Source organism: Chinchilla lanigera, unplaced genomic scaffold (genome assembly GCF_000276665.1).
Source record: "Chinchilla lanigera isolate Chin_1 unplaced genomic scaffold, ChiLan1.0 scaffold00043, whole genome shotgun sequence".
In the NCBI taxonomy this organism is placed as follows: Eukaryota; Metazoa; Chordata; class Mammalia; order Rodentia; family Chinchillidae; genus Chinchilla; species Chinchilla lanigera.
Window position 1 is genome coordinate 8,336,007 of NW_004955444.1, and position 22,358 is coordinate 8,358,364.

Below are 22,358 nucleotides of genomic sequence, written 5' to 3' on the forward strand. Positions count from 1 at the left end.
GGCCGCCGCCAGGTACGCGCAGCCGGGACGCGCTCGGGGAGCCGCTGCGCCCCGCGCCGGGCGCGGCACGTGGAGGATGTGTCGGGTCGGTTTGTTTTCCTGCGGGGAGGTGGTGACTGACGGGGGCGTCGGGGGCCGGGGCAGTGCGGGACTCGTCTTGGCCTTATTTGATGTGATTGCGCTTTGCGTGCGCTGAAGGTTCCAATAATGGGAAACATTTGGGGGGCGTTTGGGGCAAATTGATGTTTATTTTTAACGTTTTGTGGCCCCAGTGGTTCCTTCCTTTGGCCCAAAAGTGGTCTGATTGGTTCAAATCGAAGAAGCCAGTTTAAAAAAGTAACAGATGAATGGGAGGCGTCGACAACGTTGAGCAATTATTATTTCAATGAATAATTAGGGAAGTAAGGAAAAATAACCAGGATCTGGCTTACTTTTCATGAGAGTTGGTGAGTGGGTGGGAATAATTCATACTGTGTAAACAATTCTGTTTTTATGTTAAGTCCTGCCCCACTCTTTGAAATTTTTCTGGTAACCCAACTACTGCTAGTTAGATAAATCATCTCATAAAAGTAAAGCTTCTCAAAATGGAATAAAGAGGGACTCAAGCCTGTCACAGAGTGGGAACTGCTTATCCACTCCAGAGAATCAGTGCGAAGTATCTACTGAGCACAGAGGGTCTCGGCCAGGAGAGCGACGCGCAGGAATAACGTAGGAGCAGGATGTCCACACTGTCATGAAGGACCCGTCCTTCCGGTTCAGGGTTCCTGGTACACTCAGCATCCTGTGTCTCTAGTTCTGAGTTGTTCATTCAACCAATGTTGGGTCACGTGCACCGTTCCAGGCGCCTTGCTACATGGATAGAAACGGCTTCCGCCCTGAGGCCTGTGGTGGACAGCTGTGAGCCAGTGTGCTCAAACAGGAAGAAGATTAAAACCAACAAGGTGGGCGAGGCTTCCTGCAACAGTGGCCCACGTGAGTCTTAACACTGTGCAAGAGTTTGGGTGGAGAAAACACTCAGCGGTTGGCACCAGGAACATCTGGAAGCAGTCTGGTAGGTGACAGGAGCTGCAGGCGAGCAGAAGGAGCCTGGGATAGAGAGTGAGGGACCGGAGGGTGTAGCTGCCACCAGATAAGGAAGGACTTGGATGTCCCACCAAATGAGACTAAATGAAGTTGTCCCCTGCTCAGGAGACAGAACAGTCTAACATGTTTCACCATGATAGCCTAAAGAGAAAGCAGAAAAGAAGTTAATTAAGAAAGATTACAGTGGTGATAGATACCCCAGCACTAGGGAGGCTGAGGCAGGAGGATGGTGAGTTCAAAGCTAGCCTGAACAACACAGCAAGTTTTAGGCTTCTAGGCCGGCCTGGATTACTTTATGAGATCCCATCTCAAAAACCCCCAATAAAAACCAAAGTAGGGGTGTAGTGTGGGAGGGGAGAGAGAGAGAGGGAGAGAGGGAGGAAGAGAGAGACAGGGTGTTAAAGAGCAATCTGAGGACAATAGGAACTTTTAGCCAATCAAAAATGTCAAGATGTTTAAAAAGGTAGTGAAAGAGGAGTGCTGTAGTAACAATATTGTTTTACTAATTATTTTACTAACGTGAAATGCAGCTTCTAAAAGTATCTTTTGTAATTTTTTATTTTAAAGAGAAAAAAATAATAAAAGTTTCAAAACAGAGGTACGATATTTAATGCATTGCTTATTATTGTCTTCCTAGTAGCTGTTTAGAGTACAAGGTATAGGCATGGTATCTTGTCCAAATAATATTGTCTTTAAGAAATTGACTGACACGATCTAACTACTGATGGTTGGATGTAAAATCAAGAGACCAAAGTGGTTGCGTTATGATTTTCCTTAGTACATGTTTATGGAACCTAATGACCACTTTTATTGTGGGTGTTTGGTGCATGTGTATGACACGCTGATTCTTTTTTACATACTCTTCTTCCCACTCTTCCCCTAAACTGTGGGGTATAACAGTTTTAGGACTTTTCTTTTCTTTTTTTTTTTGTTTTTTCTCTGGTACCGGGAACCGAACTCACGACCTTGCGCTTGCCAGGCAAGCACTTTTGCCGCCGAGCTAAATCCCCAGCCCAGGACTTTTCATTCTTTACAAAACACATATCTCATTCACTTGTGCACATTTTGTTGAGCATATACTATCTATAGGACAGATTGCTAATGTTCTCCATCTTATGAGATGACATCGACATCATCGCATTGATGAAGAACCAGGCTCAGAGATCTCTTCCGAGATTATAGAGTTCGGATGTGAGGGCAATTTGGTTGCGAAGTCTGTCACCGCATTGATTGCCGGGGTTGATCCAGCTGATCTGGCTGGCTAGGAGGGTGTCCCCTTTCTCCCTCAACACTCCATGTGCATCCCTCCCGAAGCTGCCTGCTTGGGCAAAGAGGACAACCAGCCCCAAAAGAGGAGGACCATTCCTGGTCAAGGGTATATGCATAGCTGCACTTCCCTTCTAGAATTTCCAAACAAGCTCTCAAGATTATAGAATTAATAAGTGCCAGAGCTAGAAACTTAAATCCTTATCTTCCTGCCTTATGTCTTCAGTAGTCTTTGTCTGTATCTGTTGGTTCATCACGAGTGGCTCTTGGTTTTCTCTCCTTGATTATTTGTGTGACTCAAAAGAAGAAAACTTAAGTAATGGTCTATCAGGCTGGCATACTACACAAGGCTGAAGGGGATATCTCAGTCACTGGCTTACAGAATCATGAGTTAAAGGGAATCTGAGTGAGCTTGACTGATAGGCAGAAACTAAAAAGATGAGAATTTCACAGGGATGGATCAGTTCTCCCAAATATGTGACAGAGGAATTATGACTTGTATAGGGTTCTTTTACAGGAGACTTTGAGTGTCCCTAAGCTCAGTAAGCACCAATGGTGTTTGGATCCAGAAGCCATTGACCAAGAGGTGGGTCCTGTAGGAAAGGATCAGAAAGCAACACATTTTAAAAAGATTATAATAAGGTTTGGAAGCTACTGATGAGATCTGTTAAAATCTATCATCATAAACCTAGAACATTTCAAGGACTTTTTTGGATAGGATGATCTTGAAGTATTTTTTCATTGCTTCCAAAGAAAAACTGGCCCTACAGAAGAAGGTTTAGGTGAATCAATTTCAGTTTAGTATAAGGAAAAATCTAAAGTTAAAACATCCCAGCTCTGGCCCATGGCTTGAGAAACTGGCAAATTCGTGTATCCAGAAGTGTTTCCACTGAAGCAGGTCAGCTCTCTACCAAAGGTGTTTCAGATGCTCCCTGCCCAAAGTGGAAAGGTGGATTCCAGGGCTTGCTTCTGTGGCCTCTTCACAAGAAATAACATCTCCCATTAAGTTCCTTCTCGTGGAATTGAGGACATGCAGATTTATTAAACCGCCCTAGGTTTGTTCTAATGTATGCTATCCTCTAGTTTTAAGTAAAGAATAAAATTCAAAGAAACCTCGAGCCAGTGCCTCCTTTCTGACGGTGTAATGCACTCTCCGTTATTTTTTATGTTTGGTGTTTTGGCCTGTGAGACTGCAGTCCTGCAGTTTTATTCCATCAGGAAATCCTTACTCTGGTCAAGAAGCAACTGAAAGTAAGAGTCAGCATCCAGGAAATGAGGAAATTGCTTTGCTAAACTAGTTGTGATTGTCTAGGTTCCGAGGGGTGGTTTTGGAACTCAGCGGGGAGTCATTTATTCTCTGATTCTTCCCAAACTGGCACATGGAGGATGCATTAATTCTAAGATCTAATAAGCCTGGGTCCCCTGCATGAAATAGATTACTTAATGAGCTGGACTCGGAATTCTATGCTTATATTTATGGTTGGAATTGCTTTTGAATTTTAGCAGAAAAAAAAAAAAACCTGAGTAATAGTACGTGTTTATTGTGTTTTTATAAATAAAGTGCATTTTATTTCTGGCCTGCTAGATTTATTGTGGGCTAAACAAAGACCAGGTGATTAATGTATGTGTTCAGCTTTGCACTGCTGGGAGTTGAACCCACGGCCTTGAACATGCTAGACAAGTACCCTACTTTTGATCCTCAGCCACAGAGCAGGTGCTTTTTGAATTAGATCCATGGCATTCCTGAACAACAGCCCATCCTGATTTAACTGCTTTAAAAAATTAGAGCTTGCAGGATCATATCAATGATTATCATATCAATTGAACCTTAGTAGTGAAGACTATGTGGTTTTTTGTGTGTGTGTTTGTTTTTTGTTTTTCTTCCGGTACCAGGAATCAAACTCAAGACCTTGCGCTTGCCAGGCAGGAGCTTTGCCACTGGGCTAAATCCCCAGCCCCTAAGATTATGTTTTTTACTCTTCACCATTTAAGCCAGAGATATATCTTTAGCTTCCTCACTTCTACACCTAAATGTGACCATTACTGGTTCCTGAATTCTAATCGATTCAGTTGGGAGTGTCACTCGGATGAGAGAGGAATATTGGTGGCTGAACAGCTAAAGAAAAGTCAGCACTAATATCATGTTGGAATTGGAGGAGCAAGGGCCAGTTATCAGGCCCGGTGAAGGAGACAGTCACTGTTAAAGCAGCTAGATAGTTCCTTGCTGGTGCTGGAGCAAAGGGGTGATGAATCATAGAAAATACAATTTGTGGCATATTTTATTTTACCTTTTTTTATTTTAAAGAAAATAATTAAACGATAAAAATGATACAGGATTTCAAAACAAGATGATAGGAAATTAACAATGGTTTTTATATTTTTTGGATATAATTGTTATTTTTTGTATATTTATTGTATGTTATTTTTTGTGTATTTTTTGGATATAAATTGTTACCTTCAAAGTACTTGCTCGGATTACCAGATATAGACATGTAAGAGTGATCAAACAATATAAAAGCTAACTGTTCCTTTCAATGAACTAATAGAAATTAGTAGTACAATTATCTTAGTTTATATATATATATATATTCCTTCTTTCTTTTTTCTTTTCCCTCATAACACCTACCCTTTCTTTCCCTTTCACAATGTCTATTGTACATTTTGGGTTTTATTTACTCTTTCAGGTTCTTACACTAAGGAGACAATACTATGTTTACACATGCAAGTCTGATTTATTTTACTTATGAGTACGGTCTCTAGTTGCATCCATTTACCTATAAAAACCTCAAGTTTATCTTCTTTAGACTGGAGTAATACTCTATTGTATAAAAATACCACATCTTTTATCCAGCCCTCAGTTGATGGGCTTTTGGGTTGTTTCCAAGATTTAGCTATGACAAATTGTGCTGCTATCAACATGGATGCACATATATCACTGTGGTATGATGTTTGTAATTCTTCTGGGAAAATACCCAAGAGGGGAATAGCTGGGTCACACGGACCTCTAATCCTAGTTTTGTGCAGAATTGCCACACTGATTTCCACAGTGGTTGTACCCGTCTACACCTCCCACCAACAGTGGAGAAGGGTTTCTTTCTCCTCACAGCCCTGCCAGCATTTGTTATTGGTTGACCTCCTGATGGCAACCATGCTTTCTGGGATGAGATGCAGTTGCAGAATTGTTTTAATTTGCATTTCTTGAATGACCAATGATGCTGAACATTTTTTTCATACATTTATTGGTTGTGGCATATTTTAAGAAATTAGCTGTAAATTGGGCACAGTGACGCATGCATGTAATACCAACTGTTTGGGAGATTCTCAAGCGGGAGCATCACAAGTTTATGAGTTGCCCAGGCAGATTAGCAAGACCCTGTTTCAAAATAAAAAAGGGGAGCCGGGCATGGTGGCGCACATCTGTAATCCCAGCACTCGGGAGGCTGAGGCAGGAGGATCGTTGCAAGTTCAAGACCTGCCTGGGCTACAAAGTGAGCACAAGCCCAACCTGAACTCCATAGCGAGACCCTGTCTCATAAAGAACAACAAAAAAAGAAAACAAAATAAAAAAGGGATGAGGGCGTAGCTCAGTGGCAGAGTGTCCCTGAGTTTGTTCCCCTGTATCAAAATAACACACATACACACTTATTAAGCATATAATTCACTAAATTTTAACAATAACATACACCCGTGTAACTACTGTCCTCAAGATAAAGTACAGTTTCAACACCCCAAAAGGTTCCTCCTGACGTTCTGCAGTTCATCAAACCCCAACCTAGGAAACCGTAGTTCTTCTTTCCATCATGGTTGAATTTCTGTGATGTATTATGAACATCTTACGAGTGTTGAGAGCTATATTTGACAAACTGAGGTATTCCTATTTGGTGGTTGATTTATCCATATGCAGTAGTTATTCCGTATCTTCTTTTGAATAAAGAAAATTCATCACTGGGTGTAGTTACTTAATTTAGACAGCAGGAAACATATTCACTGAGTGGATCTAGTTATTGTTCTTTGCCCCCGATTATTCTGGAGCATGGTTTGTTTGTTTAAACTGAAACTGAAGTCCTAATAGGCTGCTAAACTGTTTCTATAATACATTAGATACAAACAACACAGGTGGAGGCTTTGTAGTGCCCTGAATTCAGTAGATGCAGCAGAATCAGCATGCCAATCTAGACAAATTTCAGATGCATAGCAGGTGTGATTGTGATGCAGATTATTTTCCTTTGGATGCCTGAATTTCCTTTAATACATATAGGATTTATAGGGCTGTAGTTCTGAAGCAGCTGATACAGAATACGGCTGAGCCTCAGATCCCTTCTGAGTGTGACTCCAATCACAGTCAATCAGCATGTATTTAGTGCTTTCTTAAAATTGTTAATGAAGTAAGTGCTGTATTAAACTAATTTGCTGGCCTAATGTTCTCAAAAACACAGTTTCAATTCAACTTTAGTTACCAAGTAAACACATCATCATTTTCCTAATTAGTGTCAGCTCATTTGATTGTCTAATTGTGTTCCATTCTTCATCTGAAGTTAGGAGGAAGTCGCAGATGGTAGCGGCAGTTCTGTTGCACAGTAGGGTGGCTGTACCTAAGAATAGTATAGTGTGCATTTCGATAAAACTACAAGAGAGGTTACTTTAATGATCTTTAATGAAATGAGAAAGAGTTAAGCTAAAAGGCCTGTTAATACACTTGAGCTGATCACAATGCAATCCATGCATATATTGAAATATTATATTGTCCCCATAAATGTTTAATTATACATCAGGATCATGTCCATTATTTTTATTTTGTAAAGTCTATAGATTAGAGAGGCTTCCCATTAAATTTAAATTAGCAGTACAAGTGAGTAGAAAAACTATGAAAGAAAATTAGTGCACACATTTGCTTCTATAGAAACTACCTCTACACCTGGAGAAGACTTTCACCGAGGTGGAGATCAGGTTGGTTTGTAGTAATGAATGACTGCAGTGGTTGTAACATGACCCTTTCTTATTTGAAAGCCCAGGGAGCAGTGTATATAGGGTTTCTGAGTGTGACATACCCAAATATGCACACCCGTTACTCTCCTTGATATAACCCAATTTCTTAGGAAGGTGAAGAAAGCAAAGGCGAAGTGACAGACACGGTGCCTTGTGGCTTCTGGAGCCGTGAGACAGTGAGTTGAGTAAGTCTCTGGAAGTCATTTATCCAGTGGTTCATTTCACTGCAGGCTTCTGTTTGTAAATTTGCTTAGAGACCCCTTGATTTGATATGTTTATCCAATGTGTAGTTGTAGCCTTCTGGGGACATATTTTAGAATAGCCCTTTTCTTTTCTATAAAGCAGCGTTCAACCCCTAGTTTCCTTCTGCTTCTCAGGAATGCTGGAAAACTCAACACCTGGTGAGAAGGCAAAGAGTAAAGTGATGGTGTGTTGTAATGAAAATATTCTTTCATCCAAGGAGCCCCAAGGTATTAACAGTGTCTGATGGGTCTCTGGTTCATTAGAGATGATTCATGTGCCATTTAAAATACAACCCATTTTTCAAAACCAGCAGGAAAAATTAAAATACCTGTGATGTATAAAATAAAAACAAAATATATTTCCCAATCATATTACCCCTTACTTCTCCCTCCATCCTATTTTTCTTCAACCTAGAAAAACTATCCCGATGGCTTGCCTCACTTGACCCGTTCTCTACTTCACGCCTGTGTAATCTGTGCTTATTACAACTTCTCTCTTCCCAGCTTACTCTCTTCCCAGTTGTTTGTTCTGAAAATAGCTAAGATGTTTGTGAAGAACTAGAAGTACAATAGAAGAAATACAATATTTACATGTAAGATAGGGTGTCGTTGCTTTTTTTGTCAGTGGCCTAACTGTAACTAGTGGGTCTGAAAGTAAGTATCTGTGTGAGACAAGTACAGATTTTGCTGGATTTGAAAAACTTTAGGTTCAGAGCTCCTGAGATGTTTTCCTTCCCTCCCTCCCTCCTTCCCTCCTTCCCTTCCTCCCTCCCTCTCTCCTTTCCTTACTTCCTTTCTTTCTTTTTCTTTCTTTCACAAGGATTTTTTTGTGACACTAGGAAGACTGGCAGCCCAGGGACACTTTAAATTATAGCACCAACGTACAAATGGACATTTTGTTTCACATGCTTTAAAGTTTCTATATTTTGTATTTTGAAAATCAATAGGCTTATTGGTCCTAATAGGACATAACATACGCCACTTCCAAGTGGGAAGTACTGAGTGCCATTGGAATAATGACCGTGTCATCACCAGAGGCCTAGCTGCATAATGTCTCTCAAGGGCCATTGCGTATGTTTACAAGTTTTTGTCAGATTGTAGCCCCAGTTTGATATTTTTTGCAAAGTGCATCAGTACGTCAATCTAACATTTACTTACCATTGTTTATTCGCTGGTGTGTGCTCACTTCTTTCAACTCTGTTCTGTCCTACCTCCCTCTCTCGAAGAGCTGCAGGTGTAAAGAACTTCCTAAAGTTTCTGTTAATCCTGTGTTGAGCAAGTCCATGTAACAAAGTTAGCTTTTCATCAGCAGTCCAGAACCTTGCTCTCCAAAGCTCCGCTTTGTCAGCAGTGCGCTCCCTTCGCTCGCATTCCGTAGTGGCTGGGTTTCCCCCGCATTGGAGTAGGCATATTCTTCCAGGTGTTGAAAAGCCCAGTTGAAACGGGCTGTCACTTCTTGTTTACTCCTCTCCCAGGGAAGCCTTCTCCTTCTCCTGTTGGCAACTGCAGGTTCTCAGCAACAGATGGTCAGGCAAGCAGCTGACCTGAGACTGTGAATGTTAGTGCAGGCCTCCCCTCCCTGGAGCTGTGACGGCCCCTTTTCTGTCTTTTGTGGACTGCAGTGGCCTTGGAAAGGGCTGCTTGCCACTGTCTGCCCTCGGACGACGTCTTCAGAGGTAGCTTCGTGTAGCTAGAGGATATGAAGAGTCAGGCTCTGAATACATGGCTAGCTTAACACTGTGCAGCTATTTCTCCAAATTTTAGTATATGTGCTGCTGAAGAGAGCACTGTGCAGCTATTTCTCAATGTTCAGCTCAGGTCATCTTTTCTTTCTACCTAAGAGAACAGTAAAGCATATTTCAGGACAATGCTTCTAGACTTTTCCTCTATATTCAGAGTGGATAATGACCCCAGAATCTTGGGGTTGGCAGACAGAGCCCCAGAACCTCTCTCAGTCCCTCGTTTCTTTGTAAGGAAACCGTGTTCTTCAGTGACCAAAACCAGGATGAGCTTCCATTATGTACAACCCCAAAGAGCACTCTCCTGCAGAGGGCACTAGTATAATTGGCTCAGGAGTGCATAAGTAAAGGATTTGGCCATTCTGGGTAAATGCAAAAGTGGGTGACTGTTCAGCTCCCTGCTTGGGTAGGGTGAGTGTAAGGACAGTTTGTGAATGGATAATGGTTTTACAGTGCCCTGTCCCATTTGGGGGTAGCTCTGTCACCTGACTTCTGCCTCTATGACTCCAAAAACCTAAAATAATGCCCCCCACTGGACATTGTTATGCTCCTTTTCTAGGACTGTCCCAGCTTTAAACAAAGACCCCGAGTATGCCACTTCCAGTCTATGTTCATCTGTGCTTATGTGTAGGTTTTTACAGCTTTATAAATAGCTACCTCTGTGTGTGTAGGTAGGTAGTAAGTGGTGGATAGACATCAGTCTAATTACGTGTTGTCGCTTGAGTCCAGTTCTTGGATACCCGAAACAAATTGTTTTACGTTAAGAAATGATCGTGTATTAACAACACTTATTCGTCCATCCATTCATTGATTCTACATATTGAATGAGTGCCACATGCATCCAGGACAAGAAACACAGGCAGAGTCCTCACCCTCATGGAGCTTCAATGAGCCAAGGAGTCAGGTAGGGCAATAATTGCAGTCCCTCTAGATAAGTACTGTAATGGAGGCAGGCTTATTTATAAACCATGAAAGATCAAGCCCAGGAAGGGAATTAAGGTTTTGCCAGAGCCAGGCTCCTGAGTATCAGTAGGCTCAGTCATGTCATATATTTCATGGTTTGGACTGATGTGGGGAAATCTGGAAACAACTATGCTGATTTAGCAGGCAGTGGAGGATTTGTAAATAAAGCCCAGGACTCTGTGATTTTTTGATTTTTGAGTGGTAGTCTTTTTCGCTGGAGACATCCACCTGAAATAGATGCATACTGACTGTTTTGACTTCCCAATAATCTCAGTCTTTCTTTAGCCTAGGAAACAATAACAAACATGATATTTAGTACAGAAAAGTTTCATCTCCAGCAGAAATAAAATTACCAGTGAAATACCTTTCATGCTCATGTAACTTGACCATTCTTAATACCTTAAACTGTTCAGTAAGTTCAATATGGAAATAGGAAAAAGAAACACATGGGAAATAATCCTGGACTATCGAATGTACAGATTTTGATTGAGACATGTTCTCAGGACAGGTACTGAGAGAGTGGAAATCTGTGGGAAATCAGAGGGGGCTTTGTCCTAGGCCTGCTCCCTTCTGTGAGAGCTCAGACTGGACTTTGTCTTATTCTGTGTCACTGCACCGTGGGCAGCCTGTGTGCAAGCACCCTGAAAACTGGGAAGCACTTTACCAACATAGGCAGAATTATTACTATTACTTTAAAATCCCGTCCTAGCGCCCAGAAGAGTTAATGTGCCCCTTGAGAGTAACTTAAACAATGGAAATAAGTCTAATTTATTCTAGAATATCTCTTCCTAAGCGTGCAAGGAATCCTCTAAAAGCTGTTGTTGAATTTTAAGATTGAGTTTTGAAATATTTTGCAATTCAAAATAGAGTGACATTGTTTTCCTAGTTTAGCAGATCTAAATACATCTCTATGATCTTTTCTCCTTCTTTCCCATCCTCCTTCCCTCCCTTCTTTCTCACCCTTTGTTCTCTCTCTCTCTCTGTGTCTCTTGCAGGAAATAGGCATGCTCCTAGAGGTATTATACAACTGAGCTACGTCCCTAGGGCTTTTTATTTTTATTTTTTTGAGGAAGAGTTTTACTAAGTTGTCCAGGCTGGCCTTGAACTTGCAGACCTCCTGCTTCAACCTCCTGAGTAACTGAGGTTACAGGCGTGCTCTACCACACCCAGCCATCTATATGATTTTTATTGGCTCATAACTTAAAATTATGGCATTGTTTTCTGTTAAAATTATATAATCATGGTATTTTAATATGGATTCTCCAAATTTTAAGAATAAAGTTATTTATGTGTTATGATGTTCAAGAAGCATCACTTTTGTGTTGACAGTGGATAAGGAATATGTTTTGTAACATTGATAATGGTGGGCAAAACAAATGTGAGAATTATTCCAGTATTTTAAAATTATTTTGCAAATGAACTGTGCTTGAACTATTTATCAAAAATCATGCACGCAAATGTATATCCTCATTAAATTATGAACTATAAAATAAATATTTATGTAAACTATAGAGCTGTCAGCCACTTGAAATCTCCCATTTCACAGATGAGAGAACTGTGGCTCAGAAAGCTTACCTTATTTGCCTGTGATTGATTATTCAGCTATTTATTGGCAGAGTCTGAACCAGATCTCTTGATTTCTAGTTTTGTGGTTTTCCTACCATGCTAACATACATAAATTCAAGTATCCTCACAAAAAGCAATACCAAAGTACATGTTCCCTGTTGTGCAATTTTATCTTGGCTAATATCAAGGTTGTATATTTTTGTTTAAAATCCCAGGTACATTTAATGTATATTTACATATCTGCATTGGATTTTAAGTGAGAGATGCAGAATAATTTCTCATTGGTCAAGGTCAGTACAAAAAAGTGTCTTCTGAGTTCCTCATTTGAGCAGGAAAATTAATTTTGAAAGTTAGAAAATTAGAAGGGGCAACTGGATGGGTATATTATTTTTAGAAGATAACTAGATGTAGAATATGCTTCCGTACACGACACTTATCGGTGATGTTTTGAAGCCTTCCCCACACCCACTCCTCCTGAAGGTGTTGAGTCTCTGAAGGTGCGGAATTGATCAACCGTGAAACTGTGACCTAACATAAACTTGCTAAGAAATAGTATAATAATATCCGTGCCCTGAGGGTAAAACACTGAACTCTAGAGTTCTCTCTTTCATCCTTGCTCAGACTATAATCATATTTCTTTGTTAGTATTTCCTCTTTGCATTGTGGGACAGTTGACGTTGATAAATAGCAGGGAGAAACCAAATTCAAAAGGAAAAGAGAAACGGGCGGGGGGGGGGCGCTCTCTACTGTTAGCTCAAAAGTAATGTGTGTGGAAAGCTTTTTGCTACCCCCCTCCCACCTTCCCTTTTTTTATTTCCTGGGTTGCAGCTGCTGACAGCAGGCACAACTGAGCTATAATTTGGCCACATTTGGCTTATGTAAATTGTGATAAACAGTGAGCCCATAATATTTATTTTAAAGGTTCATTCAGTGAAGGTAAGCATTCTTGATTTGTGTATACGCGCTAGTCAGTGGAGGGCTGCAGATGTACAGAGGAGCTCTTAATTTCATGCCACACAATTAATACGGCGGCTTGGTGCTCTATTCTTCACAGGTGCAGGGGCACTGGAGCCTTTGAAGAAGTGTGTAGCTAATAGCCCATATATAATTCAGAAGAAGTCTTCAATGGAAGACCCCCGGGGGATAAATGGACAGTCTGTAAGTAAACAGAATGTCAGACCTAAGGAGAGAGTTATTACTTTTAAAATCGTAATGACTATTTTTGTTGTAACCTGAGCGTCTGGAAATTTCTCAAAAGCTCTGCACCAATTTTTAATGATTTTGAACATCTCAAACTAAGTACTACACTATTTCATCAGCTTAATTTATATCTTTTCTTGGTGGTATCAGTTATCAAGAGTAGAGTCACAGAGAAAAAAGCCAATGTTTCATATTTTGTAATTGCAACCAATATATATATATATATATATATATATATATATAACACAATCCTTGGTTGATGGGCATTTGGGTTGTTTCTAAGATTTAGCTATTACAAATTGTGTTGCTACAAATCTGGTTGCACATACATATATATATAACACAATTATAAGCCTTTCATTTTCCTTTGTCTCAGGAAAAACTATTTGTCTCATAGAACATTAAATTAATGTCTGTGTTTTGGCTTGTTTCATATGTATTTGCTTTATGAATAGACGTGTGTTCATATTTAAAGTGTTTCTAGTGTTTCTGTTTGATGAACACTGGAATGACCCTCAAATTAAGAGAGCCTAAAGTTATGCTTTGTTCATTTACCTTCTGAGCAGAAGAGAAAGAGTTCTGAAATTTTCCTCAGGTTCATATCAGAAAGAAAGTAAATTTCCTTTGACATATAAATGACTTTCCAAATTGAGATAATCCTATAAATTACTTAGGAGTTATTTAGAGATTGAATAATTCACTATTTTCATTTTTAAGAGATATTTCAGTGAGTTCAAGTTATTTCTTAGGAAAATTTCCATAGCGCTGTCTGAGGCTGCGGACATGACTTTGCATTTTAAGTTCTCTGGTCAGGTAGGATGCTTTCAGATGAATGGTTTTATAGCTCAGCTTTGTTCACAATACAATTATCACAAATCCAAAGCGTGATCTTTAGTAATGCTGTTGAGGTTCCTGTAAATGTGTGTTTTACAAGACCTATCAGTGTTCTGCAGTAAGCAGCCACTGCTAATGGATGAGGATTTTAATAACTAACGGCCAAGTGCTGTCATGGTAGTTTTGCAACCATACTGTATGTAATTATGGAGTGTACTTTATGGATCCTCTAAGTCATCTTGTGAGGTAATTCCCATAAAGCACTCTGGGATCACTTTATATGGTGTAGCTTTTACCCTAAACAGGAAGAGTCTCCGTAATCCATTTAGTTATTTAGATTGTTGAAACTCCTGTTATGGGCCTGTGATATGTGATTTTATTAAATTAAAAATACTTTTGTAGCACACGTAAAATGAATGAAAAATAAGCTGATGAATAACTTATTACTTACTGCCACCTTTTTTGTCACATTGGTTCTTAGAGCCCAGTTGATGTGTTGGAGGATCACCAACAAATTTAACAGTGTTGGCAAAGAAACACTGCTGACATTTCATAGTTTGCGAGTTCTAATTTAAGAATGAAGAAGTTTGTGTTTTGTGTTTCTCACCGAAGAGAAACAATGCAATATTTAAACGTGTGTGTCTGATTCACTTTCCTTAAAGGTATGGCGTCAAGGAACCAGGAGGGGCCAAACTGGATGATAGATACTGGGAAGTAGGAAGAAATGTTCAAATGGGAAGGAGGACAAGGGACGAGGGAGAGGGAGGGAAAGGAAGGGAAGAAAAAGAATTAAGGTTTGTTATGTACATGCACCTGCTCCTCATGGGGAATGTAGTTGTTATGAATTTCATACATGTACTGATGAAAAGGAAACGAGCTGTGGTGTGGACCTGTAACCACTCCCCAAAATGATCGTAAACTGTGTGAACTGCAAATATGTACTAACAAAAACAATGAAGAAATTAACTAAGATTTGAAAGTGAAATAGGTAAAAAAGGATTATGAGAATTGTCTTCAGTTTTCATAACACCATGACATGGCAGTCTAACTGCCATTTCATTGCTTTTTTTTTTTTTTTTTTATGTGAGAGTAAAACAGTTTTCTTGAAAGGTAGCGGGCTATCCTAGAGGTGCAAAACTAGGGAGGGGCTTTTCTTGAACACTCTACGCCATTGATTGTAGAAGTCCCTCCTGGACAGCTTTCCTCCTCCCTGCTCAGCCACGGATGGCAGCCGTCTCTTCAGATGCCCCTGAATGGGGCCTTAGGAGGCCCCTCAGCACTTGCTTCCTTCTGCGCTCAGGCTCCTCCTTTCCCTTTAGCAGGTGGAGGAAGCAACTCAGGATCAGCAGGGGACCTCGAACCTAGCTGAAAACATTCAAGTTACTCAAGAAAAAAGATTGGAGTCCTAGACCAGTATCAAAACTGCCCACATTTAAACATGGCTGAATTTTCTGTTGCTTGTCACATTCATCTTTCCGAAGTTTTTCTTATACAGAGTTTCAACTGTATTTGTTTTTTTCGTTGTTGTTTTGTTTTTTCTCCGGTACCGGGAACCAAACTCATGACCTTGCGCTTGCCAGGCAGGCGCATTGCCGCTGAGCTAAATCCCCAGACCCTCAACTGTATTTGTAGTACACACAGAATTATACACTACATGTAACTCTTTTACATGTATGAAGAGGCACATCTTGCCTATCCACTTTTGACAAACAGATATACCTGTGCAGCCCATTCCCTATCACAGAGAAGAATGTCCCCCAAACGCCAGAAAGTCTTCTCGTGTTCCTTGTCACTCGAGGCTTCCCCAGCGCCCATCCCCTGGCCCCATAGACAAGCACTGTTCCAGCTGTTTTCATCTTTGATGACTTTGGCCCATTGTTCCAGAAATTCATGCGTACTCAGTCCTCGTACCATGCCTTTTGTTTCTGGTTCCTTTATATCTGTGAGAGTCATTGATGTGTTGCAAGTGTCAGAGTATTCTGTTTTAATGATGCGCAGCATCTGTTGTCTGCATTCTTTTAAAAATACGAAGTGTATTCCAACTTCTTTGGGAACTTCAGTTTTTGCACCTATAAAATGAAGAGTGAAATCCACATAACCTGACCAATATCCCTTCCACTTTGGTTTTGGAACTCTTCCTTTCTTTCACTCTCTAGCCCTTTGCTCACAGATTTACACTTGCTAATGGCCATTTCTGGACTGTGGGTCTTCCAGGAAAGTTTAATACTTGCCTCACTAAGCATAGCCCTAATAAGGATAGGACCTTTGGTTTTCTCATCAGAATAGGATACTTTTTTAAAGACGGCTTCTTGAGAGGTTTTTGTATACAGTGCCAATTTACAAAACACATTTGCAAGGTTCAACAGGTGCAATTAGCAGAATATTCTGAAGCTTCACTGCCTCTTTAGAGTTTTGGCTCAAGTCTTAATGGTTCTTTCTCTATTCCATAGGCAGAGAGGGATGTGATGGGGAGGGAGGAAGCGGTGGTGCTTCCTCGTGCTTTCTCACTAGCCCAGAGATTTGGGCTGCGCACAAGGCTCACAGGAGTGCTGTGGACCTTCTTCTAGCATGGTGACCACTGATGAGCCCAGGGTTCTCTCTGTGGGAGAGATACCTGGGAGTTTCTCTGTCATTTCAGTGGATGTGGGATCGGAAGTGTGTGGAAACCCTTTAGAAAGTGCACCCTCTTAAGCTTGGTGCTACTGTCGTGCATTGTGAGAGTTGAAGTTAACTTTTTATGGTGGCTGTGACCCTTCAAGGTTGGGAAATGGCTTATTACTGAATATTGAAGAGCACACTGCCTCTGTACCATGGCCTTGTTGCCCCTAGCAGAGCTGTGGAAATGTGTCTGTCAGGTGAAGACAGACCATACAAGGTGAAGTAGCTTCTTATTTGAGTCCTATGTAGACACAGAATTGGACTAAAACGTTAAACCAGAAACTCTCCCTTTCTTATTCTGGAATGTTCTGTACATGTGTCTTCCACATCTAGTAACTCACGCAATTATCTAAGTTCTGTCTACTTCTCTATTGGTCTTGTGAGGACATAATGGAGAAGAAGAGCTTAGTGGAGGCTTCCATCGTTTCTGTCATAAATCTGGCCACTCCAGATCTCTCAGGAGGCACCCATTTGGATGACCACAGAGCCACTCTGTCAGCAGTGCCAAAGCAGCAGATCATAGCGTTCTCCACTGTGGCTCACACCTTGGAATCATAGACATGAAAGAGCTGAGATCTGGTGGCATCTCTTGGTTTGTGTAGTTTATGATGATTTCTAGAAGTAAATTACATCAATATTTAAAAAAAATCTATGTACTCTTTGAAAAAATGTGAATTTTAAAAATCTCTATCTTTCTTTATGAAACTTTGAAGACTACAGTTAAAAATTCACTACACAACAACATAAACCTTGAGACTATGTGAGATAGACAGCCCGGTATCCTGAAAATGACATTTAAGATTTGCAGCCAGGAGACCTGGCTTACTCTTTCATGAGTCGGACGACACAAGGTGGGCTTTGAAGCACCAGTCTCCTCAGCTGCAATAAGACAGAGATGATAATATTTGTTTTTCTTTTGCTTAGAAATCACAATTTTATTGTTCAAATGTGATTGTGCATTTAGAAGTTCTTTAAAAACTAGAAACATCTCTAGAAAGATGCAGTCATAGGAAAATACTACGTGATAACCTGCAAGTTTGCGTAAAAATCTTAAAATACAACCATTATAGCTGTGCCGGTATTACAAACATTGACATATGCTTGACGATGTTGTTCACAGCTGGTGGGCAAGGGGGTGGAATTAGGTCTCTTGAGACACTAGAAGACACATTTTATTGTAAATGACAGACAGTTAACTTACTTTTATCTTCACAATTTTGGGTGATGATATTCTAGATTTTTTTTTTTGGAATAATGATACCTTTGAAATCACAGTTCTAGCTCCACCGTATTGTCTTATAGTTGGAGACACTCAGCCCCTGAGGTACCCTCACCAGCATTCTAGCCATCTTGATGGCAACAGCAAACAATGACTATACGTGACTACTTTGTGTTTCTTTTCCGGTACCAGGAATTGAACTCACAACCTTGCACTTGCCAGGCAGGTGCTGTGCCACTGAGCTAAATCCCCAGCCCCTATGTGACTACTTTCGAATGCTTATGACCCTCTTCATCACTATCAATTATAGGCTGCGTTCCCCACCAGCTTGTTTTTCTTCTCTCCCTTAATCTGTTGGAGAGCAGTGATGATCTGCATTTTCATGCTGAGCAGTAGAGCTAGAGTTGGGCTAGGCTGACTTGTGCGGGGTGCATCACCAACAGATGAGAACTTGGACATTGGAGAGCAGTGGGACAGAGTGAGGAGAACCCTGGCTATGAGTCAGAATACTGTTTCTGAGTCACAGGTTACTAACTATGGATCCTTTCAGTAAATCACTCAAGCAATTCATGTCAATTTGGAGCCTTAATTTTGCTTTTACGGAGGAAGTAAGATCTATATTGCTAGATGCCTACAATGAAGAAGGGAGATAGCACATGGCAAAGCATTTTATAAATTCTGAAGCAGTGTATAGAGCCACCAGCACCAAGCTGGAGCTTGGTGTGGGGACATCGTTTTGGAAAGGGCAGACTGTTCATGTCGGGCAGATTTGTTTCAGTCCATTCTGTGTTCTCAGGCGAGTTGCCCTCTCATCTCTGTGAACCTCCATTCTTTCTCATTCGTAATGTGGAGATAATAGTGCCTTCTCATGATGGTGTGATTAGAAATAATATACAGGGAATAGGAGAACAGGTTCTGGAGCCCCATTCCTTGGCTTCACATTTAAAGTGTGGTGCTCACGAGCCGCATGACCCTGGGGAAGTCTGTGAGCCTCCACTAGGCCATTCCCCATGTCGGTAAACCGGATGATGATCACAGGTTGATGTTAGACTGAACGAGGTTCACCATTTGAGGATGCTGAAGGTGTTACCTTCCACACAGTGAATGCTGCCTTGGTGTTTTCCCTGAATATTAATGTTACCCCAGACATTCCAGGCCCACACACAAGGTGATTAAAACAGCTAGTTGCTATTTGATTAAAATGTATTTGACTCGGGGGACAGAACACTATCGCTTAATTTAGATGTCGTGGACACACATTCCCAGGGCTTGGTTGGATGAGTTTATGACGTAGGATGTTAGACTGTCCTAGAAGGATTCAGGGAAACATTTTCACCTGAGCAGACACAGCTGGTTTGGGCACCATAGAGGAGTTCGGGTTCAAATATGGTCTAAGAGTGTGGAAGACACTGGCCATCGAAGTTCCAACTGGGCACCAGGTTGTATTGACAGTTGGGTATTTTAGGTAAAAAATAAAATCGAGACAGGAAAATTACTCCAGAGCCAGGGCAGTGACATGTTTACATTTCTAGGGCCAAGCACAATGTCAAGCCCTCCGCAGGCACTTAGTAAGCGTTTGTTTATCGGAGCTGGCCAGTGTCTTGTGTTCTGGTGTAGCTCACTTGGTCTCTACACACTGCACAAATGGGGTGTGACAAAGATGGAAATTGCTTGTGACTAACACTGGAAAGAAAAGAAAGAGAGGCTGTGACCTGAGTCTCAGGGCCCCTTGCCTGTCTCTGACCCGGCGTACTTAGCCTGCAGGGGCCTGAGAACTCCGGTGACTATGAACTGGTATAAATGAGAAGCCGGCAACTATTGCTCCTGTCTCTACCTGTCTATGTCTCTGTCTCTCTCTCCGTCTCTCTCTCTCTCTCTCTCTCTCTCTCTCTCTCTCTCTCTCTCTCTGTCTCCCTCCCCCTGCCTGTCCCTCTCTCCCTGTCTGAGTAAAACGCAGACACTTTGGGACTTTGTGTTTCATTGGATGGATGGAGAGGTGAGGACAGTTTAAATTCTTAAAAGAAAAAAGCCTTTCTGCTCCACAGCTATGTTAGGGATGCTGATACCAAAAGTATTAAGAGCTACAAGAGGGCCACGTTGATACAGACAAATTCTTTTCCTAAAGGACTGGAAAGAAAGGATGATAGACTTTGGAGGCTGGAAGGGCTTGGTCCCATGTACTGACCTGGGCAGTTGTAGAATGAGAGTTAACATCAATGTGAGAACGGCATCCCGGGCTCACGTGAATGTTGTAGCCACAGCAAGCGCCCTGTTCTCTCGGGGGGGTCTGCAGTTGCACCCTCTCCCCTGGCATGATCTCCCTCCATCACTAACCCTGCCAACCAGAATGGGACTCCTCTGCTCTCTCTGGGCTTCATGTTCCTCATTTGTAAAATACAGAATTTGGGAGAACTGGGGCTAGGGATTTATTTATTTATTTATTTTTTGGTTTTTCTCCCGGTACTGGGAACTGAACTCACAACCTTGCGCTTGCCAGGCAGGTGCTTTTGGCCGCTGAGCTAAATCCCCAGCCCCGGGGCTGGGGATTTAGCTCAGTGGCACAGCACCTGCCTGGCAAGAGCGACGTCATGAGTTCGATTCCCGGTACCGGGGGAAAAAAAAAAAACAAAAAGAATTTGGGAGAACTTCTCTTCCCATTCTAACTCAGAGTGATTCTTTCAGCATGCACATTGTGCTGGATAACTGAAGCTCACAGAGGGTTGTATCAGAAGATAAATGTGTGGGGTCACCCGAGGATAGGTGTGAGGACCCATCACAGAAGTCAGGACCAGTGTGAGCTCCAGTGGATCTGAGGATCCACTTCCACAGCACCAGGGCTGTTTGGACTTCAATGGGATGTGCCTTTACACTTCTAAATTCTGCTTGTCTGTGGACTTGTGTTGTCTTTTTTTAAACTCTTAACATCTCAATGAAAATTATTATGGGAGAGCTTATAGTATATCTTTGTATTGGCACTAATATAGAATAAGGATTTTTTGACACCTGTTGTACATTTACAATTTATTTGTTACATCATATGTGTTTCTATGATAACTTCAAAAGATGCCTAGTATATCAGTAAAGAAGCACTGTTCATTTCGTGTCTGATACCTAGAGTGTGATTGTGCTGACTGTAAGATGGTTCACAAATTCTTTGATACTCTTCTTCTCTTTTATTTTCTTTCCTTTTCTTTTTTCTCCTCTCCTCTCCTCTCCTCACCTCTCCTCCCCTTTCCTATTTTCTTTCCTCTTCTCTTCTCTTCTCTTCTCTTCTCTTCTCTTCTCTTCTCTTCTCTTCTCTTCTCTTTGTTTTCTCCTCCTCCTATTTCTTCCTTTTCTCCTCATCTTCCTGTCCCCCTCTTAGTTTTTCCACAGTGGAGATTTAATCCAGGACCTTCACTCTGAATTACACCCCCAGACCATTTTTATTTTGAGACAAGGTCGGGCTGGGCTTGAGTTTGTGTCCCTCCTGCCTTGATCTCCTAGATGGCTGGGATTGTAGTTGTGGTCCAGCAACACCTAGTTTAATATTCCTTCCTTTAAGGGATGGAAGGGCTGGGGCAAAGGATAGCTCAGTGGTAGAGCATTTGCCTAGTAATTCACAAGGTCCTAGGTTACATCCTTAGTTCTGGAAATAAGAAAATGAATAAATACAAGGATGAAGTCTCGTGATAGAACCTTTTCAGATGGACCCCTTGAGTCCCTTTCCGGTAAACAGGCTTATTAACTCACTTCTAATAGGTAAAAAAAGAGCAGAAGCAATGGAATGCCACTGTGGACATAAGATCACAAATGGCATTGTGATTTCCTCCCTGCTTTCTCTTGGGTCACTCCCTCTGGGAAAGCCAGCTGTTCTGAGGACACTGAGGCAGTGCTGTGAAGACAGCAATGCCTGAAGCCTTCTGAAGCAGCCACATGCCTGAATCATCTTGCAAACAGATTCTCTAGCCTCTGTCAAGCCTTTGGATGACTACAGCCCCAGGAGACAACCTAGGTGTGTTCTCAAAGAGACCCTAAGCTGCTACCATCCACCTAAAGTTCTCCACCTGGCTGCCCCTCAAAACTTGCGTAAGATGATAAATGTGTGTTCATTTGGTTGATTGATTGATTGATTGATTATGGTGCTGCAGATCAAACCCATGGCTTCATACTCTACCACTGAGTTACCGTAGCCTGCTACAATGTGTGTTATTTTCAAGTGCTAAGTTTTGATGTAGTTTTTTACATAGCAATAAGTAAATAATACAGTGACACCATCAGCCTACTTTTGTATTTAAAATTAGTGACATATTTAGGACTTTCTCTTTTCTTTTTTGAGAGAAAGAAACGGGAGTGTTATTAATTTGACTAGGCTGGCCTAGAATTTGTGATCCTCCTACCTCAGACCCCCAAATAGCTGAGATTACAAGTAGATGCCACTGTTTCCAGTTTATATTTTTTAAAGAAGTGGTGAAGCTTGATAATACACACATATAAGTAATTATATAGTTAATATAACTCTACTCTTTCTTACTGCATTTCATTCATAAGTTACTAGGGCTCTCTTTCTTTCTCTCTCTCTCTCATAGACTCATATGTCAAGTTTTGTATCTTTATCTGCTC

General features: G+C 41.2%; 1 protein-coding gene across 10 annotated transcripts in view; it reads left to right on the plus strand.

The window, feature by feature from the left end:
* The first annotated feature begins 64 nt into the window (after nucleotides 1–64).
* Eya1 (EYA transcriptional coactivator and phosphatase 1) overlaps nucleotides 65–22,358 on the plus strand; it is a 318,971-nt gene continuing 296,677 nt past the window's right edge. For 4 of the 10 annotated variants that reach the window (XM_013518207.1, XM_013518204.1, XM_013518203.1 and 1 more), the window contains exons 1-2: nucleotides 69–85; nucleotides 12,900–13,003. In XM_013518207.1, the coding sequence (XP_013373661.1) occupies nucleotides 12,971–13,003 (33 nt within the window). In that variant the 5' untranslated portion in view covers nucleotides 69–85; nucleotides 12,900–12,970. Of the gene's footprint in view, nucleotides 86–12,899; nucleotides 13,004–22,358 lie in introns of those variants that run through there. The other 6 variants (XM_013518211.1, XM_013518210.1, XM_013518208.1 and 3 more) reach the window with 6 other exon arrangements.